The sequence below is a fragment of the Lissotriton vulgaris genome, chromosome 1_1 (assembly GCF_964263255.1).
Source record: "Lissotriton vulgaris chromosome 1_1, aLisVul1.2, whole genome shotgun sequence".
NCBI classification, from domain to species: domain Eukaryota; kingdom Metazoa; phylum Chordata; class Amphibia; order Caudata; family Salamandridae; genus Lissotriton; species Lissotriton vulgaris.
This window is the reverse complement of record NC_141685.1, coordinates 1953633989-1953655987: the sequence shown is the minus strand read 5'-3', so window position 1 is coordinate 1953655987 and position 21999 is coordinate 1953633989. Positions and strand designations below refer to the sequence as shown.

The window sequence follows — 21999 nt, the reverse complement described above, 5'->3', positions numbered from 1 at the left end:
TTATGTTCACCCATCAGTTGTAGCCTGTTTATTTTCGGTCCTGCCATGTGCTTTCTTAACGGGTATCTAAAGGCCAGCTGGTAAGTTTGTCATTTCGATTACACAATTATGTGGTGAACTGGTTCTATGTAAACTTTAGAAGCCTCAGTAAGGTAAAGTGAACTGAAGGATTTACAATTTTGCAGAACTAAACCGAGTGCACTATCTGTTTGTGCTCACACACCAAAAAAATATATACATTATACATTAAATATGTAACCTCACATCAATTTGAAGGGAAGTTCATTACCCGAAATCTTCAGGATAACCACTCTCCTGGTACCCTGACCTGTCTAACATTTCGGTCTCAACCTTACAGTTGATGCATATTTTTGGTGGGCATTGTTCCACATCAGCCTCGATTGTGCACAGGTTCATCTTGTTCCAACATACTAACACAACACCAATAAGTAGTTAGCTCTGCAGTATGACCTGAAGCAAATAATGTCACGCCAAGTCATTAATCAGCTTTTTGCATCCAAGGCCACATATATCACATGAAAATGAGGTTTGAACGATTATACAGGGAGACATCACGGAAAATACTGAAGCACAGTGATGAGAGCCCAGACTGAGGCCCAGGCCTTACCTCTAAGGAAGGAATGTTGACAACACCTGTGGACCGCCTCTTCTCCCTCATCTTCCTCTTCTCAATTTGTCCCTTCCCTTTCCTTGCTCTGGGGCCGGAGCTCTTTGCCTTCTCCTTGGCCTTGGTTGGGGTGTCCTTGCTGGCCTCCTCTATAGCACCATTCCCCTCCAAAGCATCTTCCTGGGGCTCTAGAGCTACGTACAATACCTTCTCCGATGCTTTCTTAAGTGCTGGCTCAGGGGCGACTCGTCCTCCAGGGACGTGGCAGACAGCAGTAGATTCAGCTCCAAGTGGTACAGGCTGCTCTTCCTCTGGTTTCCTCAGGGAGGGAGATGAAGATGAGTTTGCCAAGGAGGAAGTGGTGTTTACTGAGATGCAATTTGCTCCGCCAGTTCGGTCTGGCATGGTCACCAAGGTACTACAGCTGTTGTTGTTATTCAACTCATTGTTGACAACTACCACTGGGGGCTTAACAGCACTCTCTGAGCCTCCTGGGCCTCCTAAGGGGGCAGCGAGCACACTACCTGGGACCTCTCCATAGAGCCGGGCACGCATCTTCTCCCTTTTGGCCTTCCATTCCTCAAGAAAGTCAGTAGTGGTGGAGGTGGCTGGAGGGGCCCTGTAGCCTCCAGTTGCCATGCTGCTCCAAAGGGACAGGGGTGACCTAAGAAGAGTGGCCTGGTGAGAGTGGAGGTGCAGCAGCGTAGAGTCAGTTCAGGGATTTGTTGGCACTGGTCATATAGGTAGCAAGTGGCGTGAGATTTATTAAATAGTATTGAAGCGTGGCAGTGATATGGCACTCAGTGCTTTCAGCTAGGTGTGCAGCAACAGTACCAGTGTAGTGGGGGGGGATTCAGAAGTCAGGGGATGTAGTGGTGTTTGGGGTGAGATACGAGTAAAGGCAGCTGTAGTTAAAAGGAGCAGATATTAGGTTGAGATGGTGGTGGGGGGGGGTTACTTCTCCAGCGTGATGTTGAGGGTGGAAAATTTGAATTGGTGCCGCAGCATGAGTGGGGGTTCCAGGATAGTCAAGGTCTGAGAGTTCAGCATTAAAGTAGAGAGGATTTATTCAGCAAAGGGTTAAGGATCAGGGGTAGCTGGGTTCTGTGGACACTCCTAGGGTAGATTGTCCTGGGCAGGATATATGTGGTAAAGGTGACGTGGCAGTGTAGCGATCTTCGGATAGCGCTATGGTCTGGTGAGCAGCGATGCGGCTGCCAAGGATGGGGGCGAAGCAGGCAGCGTCTCATCAGCTCTGCTGTAGGCGGGGCGCGGGCAGAGGGCAGCGGCGGCAGCACTCCTTCCAGAGCAAACACCCTGAGAGGGAGAGAGAAAAGGGAATGAAAACAAAAGGATTAGTCAACAGCAGCGGTGCCAGGAGGGGCAGAAGCGCCACTCTCTCTCCCTTCCCCAGAACCAAAACCGGCAGAGACCGGGCATTACATTCATAACTTCAACGTTACAGCACAAATTCACTAAAAGACACAGGAGACGACATCCCCTGCCCGCCAGCCCCCGGCAAGCTGAAGAATTTGAAGCGGATGGAGAAGGATTATCCGTGCTCACTTTACCGACGCGCCAATAACGCTGCCTCCCACCCCGTGTTTTATCAAAGGCTAGAGAAGTTGAGTCCCTTCTGGAAGTTGTGCGTGACAGCAGTCATGGGGGCGGAGGGAAAGAAGCGAAAGGTGTGACGGTCGGTAGCACTCACGCGAGAGAGGTGCATAGGGAGGCAGCAACTGTCATGCCGGTGCCTTCTCCCGGGCTGGGAGGGGGAGAGGACCACCCACCGCACACCCATGAAACTAGCGGTAGCTGCGTTACCTGCTGCAGAGCGGGGGACTCTTGGCGATACCCAGGAGAGCTTCCTCCCCCTCGCAACTGCGGCTTCAGGTGTGCTGCGCCTACTGGCCTCGGAGCCGCCTCCAGTCGCCTTAGCTTCCCACCTCCCGGAAGAAGCGGCTTCCAGGGCTCCGAAACTTTTCCGATCCCCATGAGAGGAGCAAGGGCTGAAGACCAGGCCAGGCCCCCAGCGGAAATGCCTGAAGGGGCGGAGAGGTGGCCACGGGTGGCATCCAGCGCAGCACGCATTTGTCCGATGCGCCCATGAATTCTTTTTAGAGAGGGAAACAATCGCATAAGCCTTAAACCTGAGCCCGGCGCCCTTTAGACAATACAGTTTTTAGTATTCCATCCTGGATCTGCCCACTAGCAAACGGCACAAAAAAAAGAATTGCGGCCGCAAACATCCGAAATTTTTCGCATTCGGGGTCGTGTTTTTGGCTTCTGCGTGACGGATGACGTCACAGGTGGAAAGAACGCCAAAAATACGCCCCCGAATGCGAAAGAGACGGGGCTTTATTGGAGTGATGCCCCTCTCCTCCAGTGGCTGGCCTCCGTTTAGGAAGCCAGCCAATGGAGGAGAGAGGCAAGTTCAAGCCCGGTACTCAAAAACATTAAATCTCCGACCGGAGACTGTGCAAGCACAGCCTTTAGGTCCTCGACCTAAACAGAGCCAATGAACTCATACAAGATGGTAAAACTATCACCAATGTATGTATTGGTATTTTTGTATAGTGCAATCACTGTCACCCATCGGGCATCCTGGCGCTTCGACTTGGATGATACAAACACTGTGTTTAGGCAGTTGCGTGGCTTACAGAAAAGGACTTACCGAGTTTTTGGAAACAGATACGTTTTCAAATCGTCCGTGCTGCGTAAGCAGATTGGTAAGGAGTTCCACAGTTTCGCCGCGGTGAACCTAAATGATCGGCCTCCCATTTGGATCCTCAGAATCTTGGGAACTACCACCATACAAGCTGAGGCCAAGCAGAGAGATCTAGACGGTACATTACAGGAAAACAGATCCTGCAGAGAAGAAGGACCCTGTCCGTGAAGGGCCTTATGTACCAAGCAAAGGGCTTTAAAATCAATCCTCTGGGGGATTGGAAGCCAATGCAGATCCCAAAGTGCTTTTGTGGAAGAGTCAGAGCGACGGCGCGAGAGGGCCAATTTGGCGGCGAGGTTTTGAATGTGTTGCAATTTTCCCACCAGGGTCTCAGGTGCCCCCAGAAGTAGTGAGTTACAGTAGTCAAGCCTACTTAAGATGATACTCCTCCCTACTTCTGGCCTGGTTTGTACTGGAAGCATAGGTAGTATCTTCCTCAACATCCGCAGTAGTGTCATACAGGTGGCCACTGTTTTATTTACCGACCCATCTAACTGCAGACTGGGGTCGAACATCCACGTTACGGACTGATTCGGCCGGCAGGCTGGTGTTCTGAAAGGATGAAGGCCAAAAATTCAGTGGCAGAGGCCTGGGGATACGGTCCATTGAACAATGTAGTACCTCCGTTTTGGAACCGTTGAATTGTAAAGAATTGAGGCTCAACCATTCCGCCATGGTGGACATGCACTGATGGAAAGTCTCCTGTGACACAGCCTCCTTGCCCTCGAACGAGAAGACAAGTTGGATGTCATCAGCATAATTGGTGACTGCTATGCCAAATGATTTTATCAGCTGGATCAGGGGACTGAGGTAGAGATTAAACAGGATCGGACTGGTGGCCGATCCGTGGGGCACTCCCTGCCCTACCCTTCTGGTGTTGGATTTAAAGGGAGGCAGGGCCACCATTTGGTGTCTGTTGTCAAGATAAGACACCAGCCAATCAAGAGCCAGTCCCGACACCCCTATTTCCTCCAATCTCCAATCAATCAGGATTGTGTGGCAGACCGTGTCGAACGCGGCCGACATGTCGAGCAGTACTAAAAAAGCAGCTCAACCTTGGTCGGCACGCGTCCGGAGGTCATCTAGCACTGTCACCAATGCAGACTCCGTCCCATGGGCTGGTCTAAAGCCAAATTGGGCCACGTCCAAGCAAGCGTTGGTCTCCATAAAACTGGAAAGATGTTTGGTAACCAGTTTCTCCAGAATTTTAATTGGGAATGGGAGCAACGAGATGGGTCTGTAGTTTGCTGGACAAGTGGGGTCCAAAGTGTCCTTTTTCAGGAGTGGAGATACCACCGCCAGCTTCCAACAGTCCGGAATCCGTGCAGACTCTAGAACCTAAGTATAACACAAATTAACACCGAAAAATATAAATAAGACAACCCTGAAGATCATTCCAGGCGTGAACAACCAACCGACCTCCCCAGCAGAACGCCTCTGTACAAAAAAAGTATTTGTTACCTTTTGCAATTACAACAAGTTGGATTAACCTACACATCCATTTGAATAATCCTTGCAGCAGTAGCTGCATATATACAACACAGACAACATGTATCCTTATTTAAAGTCCCAGTAATTAAGGCCTTTATGGAAGGCCTTAAAAGAATAATACCACCCAGGGTACCATCTGCACCTATCTGGAACCTGAGCATTGTTCTCACAAGACTTATGGGTCCACCTTTTGAGCCATTGCACAGTTGTCCACTACAATTTCTTTCATGGAAGGTTGTATTTCTAATTGCTAATACGTCATTAAGACGTGTTGGTGAACTACAGGCATTAGAAGAACCCTTCTCAACTGTATAAAGACAGAGTAGTTAGTCTTACAAACCCAAAAGTAGTTTCTACATTTCACATTAACCAATCAGTTGAATTACATGTGTTCTTCACTCAACCTGATTCAGTAGCAGAAAGGACTCTATACACACTTGATGTCAAAAGAGCACTATTAAATAACATTGATCGAACTGAAGATTTTTGCTAAACAACTTTTTTTTGCATTTGCTCCACCTCATAAAGGTAATCCTATCTCCAAATCCGGTATTTCTAGATGAATTATTAAATGTAGCAAAACGTGCTATATTAAAGTTAAAATAACTTTAATTATACCTCCTAGAGCACCTTTTACCAGCAAAATATGAGCATTTATGGCCTTTTTAGGCTACATTCCCATAGCTGACTTATGTAGGGCAGCGACATGGTCCACACCATGTGGATGTATTAGCACGTCTACAAGCCAGTGTAGGAAAAGCAGTGCTAAAAACTATTTTAGCTGCTGTTTTTGGAGGGTACTGCTATACAGTGCATGCAAGGCATGTGTATCTGCAATACACATGCCTCAAACGGCTGAGGTTACTTACCATGTAAGCATCTGTTCTTGTCCTCTAGAGCTGTACATTCATATGATCCCTCCCTCCTCCAAGGACACCTACACTCTTAACGATTATTTTACTGAGAAAACCACCACCATAAAACGGAATATCCCTTCAGCACCTTCTCTGTTTTTCTGTCCTCCACTTCCCCCGCCCCCTTCCTCTCTTGACCAATTCCCGCTGATCTCGGAAGAAGCCTTTGATACCATCCTGGGCAAAGTTAAAACTGGTTCCCCCGCTGACATCTGCCCGGCATATATCCTGAGGGAGATTTATTCTTGCTGTCCAGCCCCCCCTATTACCTTGCTTAACACCTCCATTACCTCAGGAATTGTACCTGATGCTTTTAAATCAGCCACGGTTATCCCCATTATAAAGAAACCTGGTGCCGACCCTACTGTTTCCTCCAACTTTTGACCTATCTCGCTTCTCCCACTCTTGAGTAAGATCTTAGAGAGCCGCAACACTTCTTCACTCTCCACCTATATTGAGGCTCATCACCTCCTGGCTGACCACCAGGCCGGTTTCAAGTCCTGTACACTCTACGGAATCTGTGGTCCTCTCAGTGGTTGACGAGCTCAGACGTCGCGCCGACACTAATTCCCCCCAGGCCTTAGTCCTACTCGATTTGTCTGCGGCCTTTGACACAGTCGACCACTCAATCCTTCTCGACCGTGTCAGGACTGCCGGCCTACAGGGGTCAGCCTTGTGGTGGCTCACCTCTTTTTTTAGCAGGCTGAACTCAGGCTGTTCGATTGGAAGGTTTTCTTGCACCTACCTATCCCGTCCCCTTTGGGGTACCCCAAGGTTCCTCCCTTTCCCCTCTTTTGTTTAATCTTTACATACATCCCCTTATTGTTGCTTTACAGGACATGGAGGTCACGGCGTTCAATTACGCCGGTGACCTCCAGCTTATTTTTAATCTCTCCTCTTCTCCCGATTCAGTTTCCAGGGTTCATTCCACTCTTACTTTCATCTATAACTGGATGAACCTCAATCAACTTAAATTGAACCCCGATAAGACTGAGTTGGTACTTATCGGGGGTCCCTCCAACCCTTGGTCCTCTGCTTTTTGGCCCCCCATCCTTGGTCTCCGCTTGTCTCCCTCTGCATCTGTTAGAACCCTTGGCATCAAGGTCAGCCAAGACCTTTCTTTGCGCCCCCAGATAAGCGCAGTAGTCTCTTCTTGCTTCCTTTCCCTTAGAATTATCCGTAAAGCCTCACGTTACCTCAGCTGAAGCCCTCAAACTCGTTGTCTCGGCAATGATCCTCCCCCGACTAGATTATGGTAATGCCCTCAATGTGGGCATTCCAGCCTATGAATGTCGTCGTTTGCAGCTTATCCAAAACCAAGTAGCTCGCCTCATTTTTAGGCTCCCCAAATCTAGTCACACCACCCCTCTGCTCAAGACTCTCATTGGCTCCCTATCAAGGAGCGCTCACTTTTCAAACTGGGTTGTCTCAATCAATCAAAGACATTTATAGAGCACGCTACATACCCGTAGGGTCTCAAGGCGCTTGGGGGAGGGGGGTGCCGCTACTGCTCGAACAGCCAGGTCTTCAGCTTCTTCCTGAAGGAGAGGTGGTCTTGGGTCAGGCGCAGGTCGGTCGGGAGGGAGTTCCAGGTCTTGGCGGCCAGGTAGGAGAAGGACCTTCCTCCTGTAGTCGCTCTTCGGATGCGGGGGACGGCGGCGAGGGCGTGGTTGGCTGATCGGAGGTGGCGTTTGGGAGCGTAGAAGTTGATCCGGCTGTTGAGGTAGCTCGGGCCTTGGTCGTGTAGGGCTTTGTGTGCGTGGGTGAGGAGGCGGAAGGTGATCCTTTTGTTGACGGGGAGCCAGTGAAGGTCTCTCAGATGTCCGGAGATGTGGCTGGTTCGTGGGATGTCGAGGATGAGTCTGGCTGAGGCGTTCTGGATCCGCTGGAGTCTCTTCTGGAGCTTGGCGGTGGTACCGGCGTAGAGGGCGTTGCCGTAGTCCAGTCGGCTAGTGACGAGGGACTGGGTGACGGTCTTCCTGGTCTCGGTGGGGATCCACCAGAAGATCTTCCGTAGCATGCGAAGGATGTTGAAGCACGCCAGGGAGACGTTGTTGACTTGCCTGGTCATGGAGAGGGAGGAGTCCAGGATGAAGCCCAGGTTGCGTGCATAGTCTGTCGGTTTGGGTGCGGTGCCCAGGGCGGGAGGCCACCAGGAGTCGTCCCAGGCGGAGGGTGAAGAGCCCAGGATGAGGACCTCCGTCTTGTCAGAGTTCAGTTTCAGGCGGCTGGTCGTCATCCACTCGGCTACCTCTTTCATCCCTTCGTGCAGGTTGGCTCTGGCGGTGGCGGGGTCGTTGGTCAGGGAGAGGATCAGCTGGGTGTCGTCGGCGTAGGAGATTATGCTGAGGTTGTGTTGGCGTGCGATGGCCGCGAGGGGGCTCATGTAGACGTTGAAGAGGGTGGGGCTCAGAGAGGATCCTTGAGGGACGCCGCAGATGACTTCGGAGGCCTCTGACTTGTACGGTGGTAGGCGGACTCTCTGAGTTCTTCCGTCGAGGAAGGAGATGATCCATTCCAGCGCCTTGTCCTGGATTCCGACGTTGCTGAGGCGCTGTACTAGGGTGCGGTGGCAGACAGTGTCGAATGCTGCGGAGAGGTCTAGGAGGATGAGGGCCGCTGTTTCTCCGTTGTCCATCAGGGCTCGGATGTCATCGGTGGCGGCGATGAGGGCGGTCTCGGTGCTGTGATTGGCTCGGAAGCCGGACTGTGAGGGGTCGAGGGATCCGTTCGTCTCGAGGAAGGCGGCCATCTGCTTGTTGACGGTCTTCTCAATGACTTTGGCTGGAAACGGGAGGAGCGAGATGGGGCGGTAGTTTTTGAGTTCGGTGGGGTCCGCTGTTGGTTTCTTGAGTAGAGCGCTGAGTTCGGCGTGCTTCCAGCTCTCAGGGAAGGTGGCGGTGTCGAAGGATGAGTTGATGATGTCTCGCAGGTGGGGTGCGATGACAGCGTCGGCCTTGTTGAAGACGTGGTGAGGGCAGGGGTCGGTCGGTGATCCGGAGTGGATGGAGTTCATCGTGTGGATGGTGTCTTCGGTGCTGATCGGGGTCCAGGCGTGGAGGGTGGTGGTGGGGGGAGGTTGTTCGGTCATGGTGTGCGTTGGTTGGTTGTTGAAGCTGTTGTGTATGTCCGCGATCTTGTTGTGGAAGTAAGAAGCGAGGGAGTCGCAGAGGTCTTGCGATGGGGTGATGTCGTTGTTTTCTGCGCTGGGGTTGGAGAGCTCTTTCACGATGTTGAAGAGTTCCTTGCTGTTATGTGCGTTGTTGTCCAGCCGGTCCTTGAATGCAGTTTTCTTGGCGGCGCGGATCAGCTGGTGGTGCTTCCGAGTGGCCAGCTTGAGGGTCTGACCTTCATGTCTCTAGCTGGCACTGCCCCTGCCCCTGCTTTTATCAGATCCAAGATTACCGCATATGTTCCTGCTAGACATCTTCGATCCTCCACCCAGTTTCTTCTCTTAGTCCCCCGATTTCGTAAGAAGAAATCGGGTGGCTCCAGGTTTTCGACACTTGCTCCCCTTTTTTGGAACTCGCTTCCTCTGACAATTAGATCCACCCCCACCTATCTGGACCTTCGGCTACTTTTAAAACGTATCTTTTTTCTTTTGCTTATATTCCTTAAATCTCACCCTCTTCTTTCCTCAGTTTTAGTTTCTGTCTGCAGCGCCAAGAAACCGCTTGGTAGTAGAGTGCTATACAAATCCTTTTCAACTTCAACTTCAACCTATGGTTGTTGCAATTCTTATTATCCACATTACATATGCATGGACATCTCTATACTACACCTCCTTACTCCATTCTCACCCTCTTGCGGGAAAACAATCTAACAATGGAGTCGATGCCCATGCGCACTATCTCAATAGAGGAATCACCTTAACTTGTTAATGGAAAAGACTTCGAAGAAAAACAACTTGCAAACATCCGGCCCCAACACTAGCTGACAGGAGTATGCAAAGCATGTGAGTCTACAGCTCTACATGCCAAGAACAGATGTGTACAGGGTTTTTCTGGGCCTAGCGGATTAATGTTCCAGATGTATTCTCATGTTTGCAGAATAAACAAAGTTTGTGAGAACTCAAAGATGAAAAGTTTGAGTGGTGTGATGAATGTGTGAGTTCTCCGAGCTTAAAAAGAGCATTGCATCCACCCCAGTCCTTAAACCTTTTCACACTATGGATATTTCCCTTATAAAAACTGATGGCAGCTGTGTAGGTTTGGGTCCGGATTTGTTGCAGAGCAGGAATGGTAGAGATATTACTATTTGTATGTGTCAAGACCTCTAAGGGATGCAAGAAACCATCTACAAGGAAAAGATCTCTGCCCTGAAGATATGCAAACTCACCTCTGGATGCACCTCTGCACCCGACGCCCACAGCTCGAGTCGAAGTGGCCCACAGGTCCTGTGACGGTTCCGCAGCGCTTCTGAGCATGAGTCCACCATGGGCAGACCCCTGTCAGGCTCCATCTTGATGCCTGTAGCCTCAATCCGAAGACTCCTTCTGACCATGACCATGACCTGCCCAGTAAGATTACTTCCGACGTCTAAGGACTCTCCTGCACCCGACGCCCTTGGGCTTTGGGGACCCGTGACCAGCTCTGTCCCTGCATCCGGTAGCATCTCTACTTACCTGGGAATCAGGGGTTTTCTTTGTCCGGCTCCTGGCCAGAGCATGCAGCCTAGATTCAAACTTGAGGTCCCCCATTGAATTGCATTGGACACCTGACGCTGGTTTGGCACTCTGCTTACGGACGCCAGAGTGCTGTTGAGGGTGTAAGTTTGGTGCTGTCTTGTGGCCACCCCTTGTACTTACCTTAACCCCAGGAGATCGACCTCTGACACTGCTTTATTCACCTGTGAAAAGCGCTTGTTCGGAACCCCCAGTCTCTATTGGTTAACATTGGGCACAGACCCCATATCTGACCTCTGCATTTTGCTGCTCCTGTGCCACTAGTGGTGCACTTTTGGTGCCAATCTGAACATTGCCTGCTGTTGATCTTAAACCCGAAGACTGTAATTGTAAGTTGTGCACTTGCCGAATTATTGTTTTACTCCATAGGTTAACATTGCATAGCTTGAAAATTGCAGTGTTCACTTTTTAAAGTGAAAAGTATTTACTTACCTTAGAACGTATATCTTGGTCTTCGAATAAAACTTGAACATAGCTTTAAAAATAAATGGTGTGTCTCTCTTTTTGAGTTGAGTGTCATTTATTAGTCACTGTGTGCGTAACAAATGTCTTATACTCCTCTGTGTTAGGCCTAAGGCTGCTCATCCACACTACTACAAGTAAAGCACTTTAGGTTTGCATTGAACCCTGTAGACTTCTGGGGGAATCTCTGACTCTGTGCACAATATAACCACTTAGTAGTATCGCATATACAGAACCAGCTTGCTACAATGTATGAGATAGATACATACTCTAACACATTTCTCAGGTGAATTAAGCATGTTGGAGGTGTATCAGAGCAAGTTTACATCTTGTGAATTTAAGAGTTTAGAACCGGAATAAAGAAATGCAATTCAATTGCAAAAAATCCATAAAAGCCACACATTTACATAAAAATGCATTTTAAAATAATTACGCGATTTCCACAAATTGTTAAAAGCTACAGGTGTTTTCCAAGCATTAATGTAAACAATCAATGTGATTCAATTACTAAAGTGCAGTCCAATTTACTAGAGTGCAAAGGCAGGGGGGACTTTAAGGCACATAAGCATTTCATGGAGATTCCATTGATTTTCGTGCAGAGAAGATGACTTTCAGAAATGAGCTTACACGAAAAATCAGTTCATCATTTTCTAATTTTAAAAGCATGGAATAGGATTGAGTCAGGGAAACTGGTCTTTGTTTTTTTAAATATGGAACTAAAAACCACTTGGATGTATTTCATAAAAAATTTACAATGAAAAAAGAAATGTAAGTCATTTTGTCTGCTGTGTCCATCGCAAGGGCAGGGGCATAACTCATTTCCAGAATTCATCGTGCTGTGGCCCATTGGAAAGCAAAGTGAGTATTTTATGATCCCAGCTCTTAAGCGATATAATAACGATCTTTCCCAGTTGGTCATTGGAAGTCTTAGATATAAAGGGATTTGTTGTGGAGATAAGTCGTTGTTTGTTATTCACATATGATTTGACAGTTTGTTTTTGCAATTCTATCTCCAATCTCTTTTCCCTGAAGAGGGCATAGAGTTCAATTTGTATATCCTTTTTGTCTGTACTCTTGATCTGGGAGGGATAGTTAAAAAGATGGGTTTTGCCAATGCTATCTAGGCTTTCCTTTGTCGCCCGGAGCCACGGGATACTCATGCCTTTGTCACAGGCTAGACAATTAGACACAATTTCCTGTGTTAAGGTAGCACGGTCATTGGTCCAAATGGCCAGCCAAAATAACGCAGGTCGCGTGGCAATAAAATCAGTTATGTGAGGCAAATTGAATTCAGCATGGCAAATGTACCCGGATGAAGAGATTGGGGCTCCAAGAAGTTTTCTACATAACCGGTTTTCTTCTGTCTGCAGGCTAGATGGTTTCACTATCCCCCAAATCTCAGCGCCATAGGTTGCTACCGGGACACATTGCAGTCTGTATATTTTCACAATTGCCTTAGTTGTTTCAGTCTGCTGAAGTCTTCAGCTGGATGTCAACGAACCAGCTGAAGCTCAACGGAGAGAAGACGGAGATCCTTCTCTTAGGTAAAAACAGAAACCTTTGGCAGGACACTCACTGGCCGCCATCCCTGGGGGCTTTTCCTACCCCAGCTACCCATGTCAGGAACTTAGGGGTGCAAATCGATGATACACTATCGATGAAACAGCAGGTCAATAAAGTGGCTGGTACCTGCTTTACTATCCTGAAATGGCTGCGGAAGATTATCTGGATGTTGCCTGCTGATACCCAGAAGACCGTAGTCAATGCCCTCATTACATCTCGGCTTGACTACGGTAACATCCTTTACCTGGGCTCCAACTCAGCCGTGCTTAGGCGGCTTCAGCTAGTCCAGAACTCCGCAGCCAGGTTGCTGTGTAAAATCCCTAGAACAGCAAGGATTTCTAAGTACCTTAAAGACCTGCATTGGCTCAGGGTGGAGAACCGGGTTTGGTTCAAAGCCCTGAGCTACATGTTCAAAATAAAGGCAGGAATCGCACCAAGGTACTTGCAAAAATTAGTCAGGCCCTACTCACCTGCACGTAACCTTCGTTCCTATAATGCAGCAAACTTTGTGGTACCCAGATTTAAACTGGCCAGAATGGGAGGGAGATCCTTTTCCTATCTGGGACCAGTCCTCTGGAACTCCCTTCCTCCAGTTTTACGTAAGGAGGAAAACTTCGCCAGCTTTAAGAAAAGCGTTAAAACGTGGCTATTTAACAAATAATTGTGGCCTCTGGCTGTTTTTTGCTTTCTGTGCTGCTGGTCTCTCAGTCCTGGCGCCGGGAAACCCTTTGTGGGTATCTGTGCGCATTACAAATGCAAAAAATAAATAAATAAATAAATTGTTTCTGACCTCTTTGGCCGTGGCAGGGAAAGGATTGAATTTATGGCCTTTGAGAACTTGCCTGTGGCGTGGGCGAGATGCCCACTCCACAGGCCGTTCGCAGCAAAGACCATACCTATGTAGGGGAATGATTTGGTAGAGTTCAACTTCTCTTGACCAATAGAGATGGAGTTGAGTTGTTTGGCCCCTGGCCCGCAGGTCATAATATAAGATTTTTTTAAATTCACTTTCAAGTCCAAGTTCCCCATAAAATGTGCAAAGTTCTTGACCAGGGCATTCGGTGTTAAGCCCATAATCACCGCATCGTCGGCATACAGAAGTGCGGGTAGCAGTTTCCCTTGGATTTTCGGGACATCAGTTGTCGTCTTTTTCAGGGAATCACTCAATCCGTTTACATAAATGATGAACAACAGGGGTGCTAAAACGCACCCATGTCGGATGCCTCTTTCTACCTTGATTGCCCCTGAGATCTCGCCCTCCATGCCAATTCGTACCTGGGCTTTAGTGTCCGCGTGTAGGTAGGCTAGGAAATGTACCAAGGATTCATCCAGGCCATAGGAGAGAAGTGTCGCCCACAATTTTGACCTGTTCACTAGGTCGAATGCGGACGACAAGTCCATAAAAGCTAGGTAAATAGGTGAAACCCTAGCTATGGTGTATTTGCCTATTATAAGATTAAGATTCAGGCATTGTTCTGTTGTCCCGACCTTGCTTCTGAAGCCCATTTGGCATCTGTCCAACACCCCTGTTTCTTCGGCCCAATCGTTCACTCTATTGTACAGCACCGGGCCCAGAATTTTCAAGGTGTTGCCTAAGAGTGAGATGGGCCTATAATTTGCAGGGTCAGATCTTTCACCTTTTTAGGTCTCGCCTGTTGATGCGCATGCGCATCGAGCAAGGCGAGAGTATTGGCACTTATCCGCTCTTTATCCACACTGCAAGGAATCGTGGCGATTCCTTGCAGTGCACGAGAAATTTAAGCTCAATGCGCATGCGCATTGAGCTTAAATGCGCGTGCCACATGCCCCCAGCCGCCTGCCTTGCCTACTCTCTCTCACAGCCTCCCCCAGCTCCGCCCCCTCACTACTTGATTGCACGGCCGCTAGGCCGTGCCTCCCCTACTCTCCTCCCCCCTCCTCCTCTCCTCCCCTGCCTGCCTGCCGCTAGGCCGTGCCTCCCCTACTCTCCTCCCCCCTCCTCCTCCTACTCTCCTCCCCTGCCTGCCTGCCGTGTCGCACCTCTCCCCTCTCCGCCCCCTCCCCTGCCCGCCGTGTTACGGTGAAAGGCTTGTTTGTTTATTTTAGCCGCCGTGTCTCTGCTGCTTCCCCCTGTCCTGTCTCTCCTCCTCTCCCTCTCTATACCCTCCCCCTCCCCCCCACCACTCCCATCAAGTCCCTCTGGCCCTTCCCTCCTCCCCGGACCCCTCCTCCCCTGCCCCCTCCACCCTTTCTTGTTACCACTTGTAAAGAGAAAGCGGGCCCATTCACAGTATGGCGTGCAGGCACAGGCTGCACTTTGGGGTCGACCAGATCCACCCAATCTGTTTAATCCTGGCGGCAAGCGGTTGGTGTGTCACAGGGGTCTGCACAGGTCTCACCAGGTAGGGTTTACCACTGACCGCAGTTCCAGGACGCGTTCAACTTGTTTAATTTTTTTTATCGGGAATGCTTCTTGTCAGAGGATTTAGCTCTTCAAGTTAAATCTCGATGTTATTCAAATATATTGTTACTTGGAGATTTAATCTCTTTATATGGTCATGCCCGTAAACTGTAGTTAAATTGCATCTTTTATTAAGTAGATGTTTTCGACATGAAAATCCAGATTACATTCTGTTACTCTGACGTGCATTTTTGCGAACTTGTTTTATGTTTTCTTTTTGAATATCAGTAAGTAATCATTTCATCGGTTTCTTACATTAAAAGGTTTCGGTTTGGAGAGTCGATTTTAGACGCCTGTCTGTATGCGGGTAGAAAACGGTGCTTTTAAAATTTGAGACAAGATCATTGTTGGTTTATTAAGGGTGTAAATACATTTACCCTTTCTATGAAAAGATGGAATAGTGTAACAAGCTTATTCCTAGTTTCGAAGCGCAAAGCAAGCGTGCTGGGCGTAGAAACCTGACCCCACATGGATATCCCTCTTTGGGTCTAGTTAGTGAAAATAGCTCAGATATGGACTGGTGGAGCCCAGACAGGAGTGACATGGGCCGGTCTTATTAACACATGCAATGTGTATATTACTCACTGGGTTTGTCTGGTTCGGTTGTTGGCTTTTTGGTAATTAATTATTTTGTAGGGAACAACTCTTTAATTGTTGAATAGGTTGCTTGGCTTTGCAGGGGTCTTTGGTTGTGCCACAAGAATAGCAAAAAAAAAGTCTACATCTGGGCTTGCTGCCAACGTGCTTTAATTAAATATTGCATATTCTAATTGAACAGTGCCACTGCTTCCAAAAATCAGGTGGACTTTGAAGACTTTTAGGAACCAATTTTATTTTGAATGCACACCGCATAAAAATTATTGGCACATAAGAAATGTGATACTGCATTTAATCACTGTATACCGACACAAAATGCCACATTTAAGTATTCCTGTCGATGACAGGTGGTCAGGCACCCTCAACCCCTCACCCTCACTCACCCTCAACCCCTCACCCACACTCACCCACACTCACCCTCACTCACACTCACACTCACCCACCCTCACCCACCCTCACTCACCCTCACTCACCCTCACTCACCCTCACTCACCCTCACTCACCCTCACTCACCCTCACTCACCCTCACTCACCCTCACTCACCCTCACTCACCCTCACTCACCCTCACTCACCCTCACTCACCCTCACTCACCCTCACTCACCCTCACTCACCCTCACTCACCCTCACTCACCCTCACTCACCCTCAACCCCTCACTCACCCTCAACCCCTCACCCACCCTCAACTCCTCACCCTCACTCACCCTCAACCCCTCACCCTCAACCCCTCACTCACCCTCACTCACCCTCACCCTCAACCCCTCAGCCTCACCCTCACTCACCCTCAACCCCTCACCCTCACTCACCCTCAACCCCTCACCCTCAACCTCATGCTAAAGATTTACAAAAAAACCCATTAACAATTCTAAAAGCACTAACTCTAATGCTGCGAGACCTATTGCATTTCTAATGCTTGTTTGTAGATAGGCACTATTATGCTTGTGGACCAGGTGTCAGGGATGGCGCCCATCGGCAGGCAATTAAAAACATTGACCAGAATGGGCCCCCAAAATTCTGGTTTGTGTTTGATTAAATCAATTGGGAAGCCACCCGCCCTGGTGCCTTGTTCCCGAGACTTTGATTGATGGCCAAAACGACCTCCCCCAGGGTTATTTCTAATGGGCTCAGTTTGCCAGGGTTGTAGTCTTCTGTAGGAGCAGTAGGGTTGGCATATATTTTGGAGAAATGTTGCTCCCAATGCTGGCTTGAGATGGTGCAGCTGGTTGGTGACAACTGTTTCCCCATGTCCCGCATCTTCCTTACAGCAGGCCAGAAGGTTGCACTATTTCCCACAGCAGCAGAGACAATTAATTCATTCCAATGATCCTCTATCATGGTGGCCTTCCTTGTCCCTATGGCTATTTTATAGGCTTGCCTGGCGGACCGTACATCTACTTGACTCCTCGGTTTAGAATTTAAAGCCCTGCGAAGAGCCTTATTTGCCGCTGAACAGCAACTGTCGAACCACCTAGGCTCATCATTGTTTTTCCTGTTGGGGACAGTCAGAAGAGTCTTAATAACATTACAAAGATTTGCAAAGTCTTTGACTATCCTTTGGTGGTTCCCGTCAGTAAGTGAGCATGAGTCAACTATTAATTGGTGGTTGCTTATGATTGTGTTCATGATGCGTCCGCTGTCCAACCCTTTCCACTTTAGCCTTAGGTTATCAGTTGATGGCACAATATCCCTGGCTCCCAAGGTGCGGGGCGGTGCTTGAATCGGGCCCAATCTTAAAATAATTTCCAATGCATTGTGGTCTCCAAAGGCTGTTTCTACAACTCCTGCCTGGGTAACTCTATCTAATAATTCTGCAGACGTAAAGATATAATCTACTGTGCTGGAAAAATCTCTGCCTCTGAAAGTTGGAATATATGCAGTTTCACTATTTTTGCATGTATCCATTATATTCAATAGGGTGTGTGTGTTTATAAAATTTTCCAATTCATTCCCACGTTTGTTGGCCCTATCTGATTGAATTGCACCTACTTTGGTTTTCACCAGTTTGGCATTAAAGTCTCCAGCTAGGATAATCCTATTGTTCGCACGGTTATTGGCTGATTCGGTTATTCTTGTAATATTCTCGAATAGCTCTATATAGTTCCTGTTAGGGGTCGAGTGAAAATCGTTATTATAGAAGTTGATCAGGTATAACGATGACCTACATGTAAACTCGATTATTTGAATGTTTGGGCTTTTAGTTGGTATTAATTTGGTAGCCCCCCCTAGAGTTATCCTGAATCCAATCAGCAGGCCTCCCACGGGGCGTCCAAAGACTGGCTTCTGTGCGCTAATGCTGTGACATTCAATACCCTCTATGACTGTTTCAGAAGTAGCCCATGTCTCTTGTAGCATTATTATGCCTCTGTTGGATATGAATTTTAACCATTCCTGGTCCGACACCCGCTGTTGAAGTCCAGCTACATTCCAGCTGATGATCTATAATACGCTGTTAGAATTTTTATGAGGGTATGGTTTCCCATGGATCGTGTGTATATCAGAGGCTTTTTGGGGGCTGTAGGGATCTCGGGGGTTGGGTGTTACAGGCCCTTTAATATTACCAACTACTTGATCTTCTCTTATTAGTGACAACCTCAAACAATTTTGGGCCAGTTGTGTACTAGGGCTCTCCTTATCATACGCCTCTATGTTTTTAATAAACTCGATGGGACAACCCTGTTTTGTTCCCTCCAGTTCAATGTTCAGTGGCCGGGGTGATGGTGAGAGTCAATCAACCATCTCTAGGCTGCTGAATCTATTGAAAACTGGTATTCCCCAATCGGCATCTCTGCTTATTGTATTTCTTTGAGGATATCTATGGTTATCTCGCCCCCACTCACCCCAGTTGTTTCCCAGGTCTTTTTGCCCCGCCTGGCACCAGCCTCCATCAAAGGCGTGGTCGTACTGGTTGAACCTATCAGAATTCCATAAATGGATAGAAGAAAGAGAGGTGCCTTGTCTCTATACCTTCACTGTACCCCTCACTTCTCCATGAACAGATGTGTTCTACCGTGCGTGGGTCATCAAAGTTAATAATTACACAGTCGCCATGTGTTTTCTTTGTCTCATGGCCCACCCACGGTACTCTTCTAACTGTTAGAATTTTACTCCTACAGTATGGGGGTAGGGGTCTGTTATTGTTTAGCCAGTAACTGACTTTATTTAGTAGAGACCAGGTAGGTTCTTCAGTACTGTCTGATATCTCGGGAACTCCCGTCATCACCACTACATATGGACTTGATCCAGGGGGCAGATTAGCAGGAAATCTTCCTTGATTTCCTTTGTTCCTGTCCTTATAGTTGTTAGTGGTACCCCCCTTTGGTTGTGTCGGGTTGGATTGTTTCCCCTGTGGGTTTGTATTTATGATGGGTGGGTTCGGTTTTTTCGTGACTCTCTTTGAAGGTGAGGTTAGCTTGGGTGTGTTACTAGAGACTGCAACTGGTTTTTTCGCGGGTTGTCCCAAAGGTTGTTGGATATGTGGTTTGGCCGCCACTAGAGTTGGTATTCCTTTTGTGGATGGAGTTTTGACTAGGGCACTTAGTTCGTTTAGTTGTTTTTCTATATTCCCTAGTCTCTTTTCTATGGTAGCAAGATGGACACTTATAATGTCCCCAACCTTCGTTATAAGTTGGTTTGTTGAGGGACAATCTTTACATAATGACTCCATGATGGGCGAGTCTCCTTTATGACCCAGCCCTGTATTAGATTTCTTGTTAGCCTTTTTAGAGTTGTTGGATAGGCTTTTCCCCTGCTTTCTCTGGGGTAAAGAGTTTCCCTTGGATATAGATGTATTTAAACCTTGGGGCTGTTTCTGTATGGCTCCCTCCCTTAAACCTCGCAATACTCTTGAAGTGGGGGTTGAGTCCTCAAATGTGTGTGTAGTGGCCGATTCTCGGGGAGGGGATGAGTTAGTAGCCATCAAGTCGGAGTCTATAATCAGGATCGGGTCAGTGGCAAGAGCATGTGTGGTGTCTATTATCGGAATAGAAGGTAATTGGGACTCCACAATAGATGTTGTGGGCAGGCTCTCAGGGAAACTCATAGCTGGAATAGAGTTTGTGACGAGATCTAATTGTGTGTTAAAGTTATCCGTGACATCTAGGTTGGGAGATTTCTCCAAACTCCGTAATGAGTCTGAAAGTAGTTGTGTTACTGATAAATCCACAGTGTTAGACATGGTGTGGATCTCTACGCTAGCACTAACTACAGAGACACCGTCAGCAGGGTTGTTCCTATTAGGTGTGTTTGCTGAGGCGAGGAGACCCAAAGAAGAACGTTTGGCTTGGGCCAGTTCCAGGGAGACTCTGCGTTCCAATAATGATATTCCATGGTCGATCGCTTCATTGGCCCTGAAGATGAAGTTATCGATTGGGCCAGTGACCTTCCCTACTCCTGCAGCAGTCTTGCTGCGACTGCCCCTTGTGGACATAGCAGTATATATGACAGTTAATCGACTAGTAGGGGCAAGGCATCAATGGGAGGAATGTATGTAGAGAACTTACTTTCGGAGTGTCTGATAGCGTGGGAATCAGTAGGGTGGCCCGTCCCGTCCTTCGTCATCCTCGGACGGCCTCAGACGGCCCGCCCTTTGCCCGGGCTTAGCCCCGGGCGTCCCGCAACGCTGGGGGCTCGTGGCTTTATGGGCCCCTCCCGGCGCGTGTGACGCGTCGGGGAACGCGGCGCGGCTGGTGGCGGTGTTGTCGCCTCTGCCCGGCTCTCCTGCACTCCTGTGGCCGTCAGCAACCTCTCCGCAATTCAGGCGCTCCCACAGGCAAAGGTAAAGGTCCGCTTTTCTTTTTGCTTATTCCCCCCGCTCCACCGAGGGCTCGTGGCTTTATGGGCCCCTCCCGGCGCGTGTGACGCGTCGGGGAACGCGCCGCTGCTGAGGCAGTCGGGATTTGCAGTCCCGAGGCGGCGGCGCGGCTGGTGGCGGTGTTGTCGCCTCTGTCCGGCTCTCCTGCACTCCTGTGGCCGTCAGCAACCTCTCCGCAATTCAGGCGCTCCCACAGGCAAAGGTAAAGGTCCGCTTTTCTTTTTGCTTATTCCCCCCGCTCCACCGAGGGCTCGTGGCTTTATGGGCCCCTCCCGGCGCGTGTGACGCGTCTGGGAACGCGCCGCCACTGAGGCAGTCGGGATTTGCAGTCCCAAGGCGGCGGCGCGGCTGGTGGCGGTGTTGTCGCCTCTGTCCGGCTCTCCTTCACTCCTGTGGTCGTCAGCAACCTCTCCGCAATTCAGGCGCTCCCACTGGCAAAGGTAAAGGTCCGCTTTTCTTTTTGCTTATTGTTGTAAAATTGACAAACAATACACAATGTAGCACGCTCTATGTGGAAGATTCATCGCATTCACAACTTAAAACTTAAAACTGCACCAGAATTAAACTGGCCTCGCAGGAAAGCGAAGCTCGCATCCAATGGATTCCAATCTGAGTCTTGTCAAGAGCACCTTGCCCCACGTATTATCCACCCATTTTCTATACGGCTCATATCAGAGATGGTTTGGATCAAAATATATTCTTGTTTCTAAGCTTTTAATAACTCTGCCATATCACTTTTGTGTTGTCTATCATTCATGAAACTTTTTTCAAGCCAACAGCTACCTGTTTGTTTAGGTCAGGTAGCTTGAGGAAAACGGAAAGCTTAGCACGTTTGCTACAGATTGACTTAATGTAGCTAAGCCAAAGAATCTGGTATCCTAAATAACAGAATATAAAGTCTGCGATAAGGTCTTTGTAGAGCGAAGCGTGAGCGTTACAATAAATTAAACACCATAGTAAGTGAGGAGCTGGGATGATTTTTGGGGGGGAGACTAGAGCACCAAGGTGTTCATTGTTCTACCTGGTTGTTTTGCTCTTATGTGCTAATTTACTCAATTTGGATTGTGTTTTGGAAGATGTAAAACATCTGAAATTAAGTAAACCTAGCCCTAGATTGGCTGCAATGCATTGTTATTCATTTAAATGGATGAATTTATATGCCAATTACTGATTTGTGTGTGTGTATTGCCCCTGTACTACAGGCCAACCTCAGCCCCCCTTCAAACAGAACAACAAATGTAGAAAACAATCCACTATCTACCCCCTGTCCAAGTCATCCAGAGTACAGAAATAATCACCATACTGCCATGAAGTCACAGCAATGATAGCTCAAACAGTAGACAATGCAAACACCACTCGAGGTCGAGAAGCCTCAACCTGACCATTCTCTCCCAAAGTCACTCTTCAAGGACTCCTCCTTCCACCACTCTACAAAGGTGCTACCCTTCAGCGGGGCGAGCTAGCCGGAGAAGAAGTCTCCGATTCCAACATACTATGCACCAGATTATTCCATTCCATATCTATGGATCTGCGCCCTCTCTTTGCCTACGTCAACAATACACCACTCTCATATCCCACCCACAAAACAAGTTCATTGTGCCATTTGCCTGCACTGGGACCTCTACTGGCCTTCCAATGCAGTATTAGCTGGCATTTAGCTATGAGCAAGGTCCGATCAATAAA

The 21999-nt window shown here is 48.4% G+C and overlaps 2 protein-coding genes across 5 annotated transcripts in view; one reads left to right on the top strand and one right to left on the bottom strand.

Annotated features, from left to right (window-relative positions):
• The window catches only part of SEPHS1 (selenophosphate synthetase 1), a 305207-nt gene that overhangs the window by 217058 nt on the left and 66150 nt on the right, over positions 1 to 21999 (top strand). The window lies entirely within an intron of this gene.
• LOC147751429 (PRKC apoptosis WT1 regulator protein-like) lies at positions 533 to 1267 on the bottom strand. The gene has a single exon (XM_086954213.1). It carries the CDS (start codon positions 1265 to 1267, stop codon positions 533 to 535), a length of 735 nt encoding a protein of 244 aa, XP_086810339.1.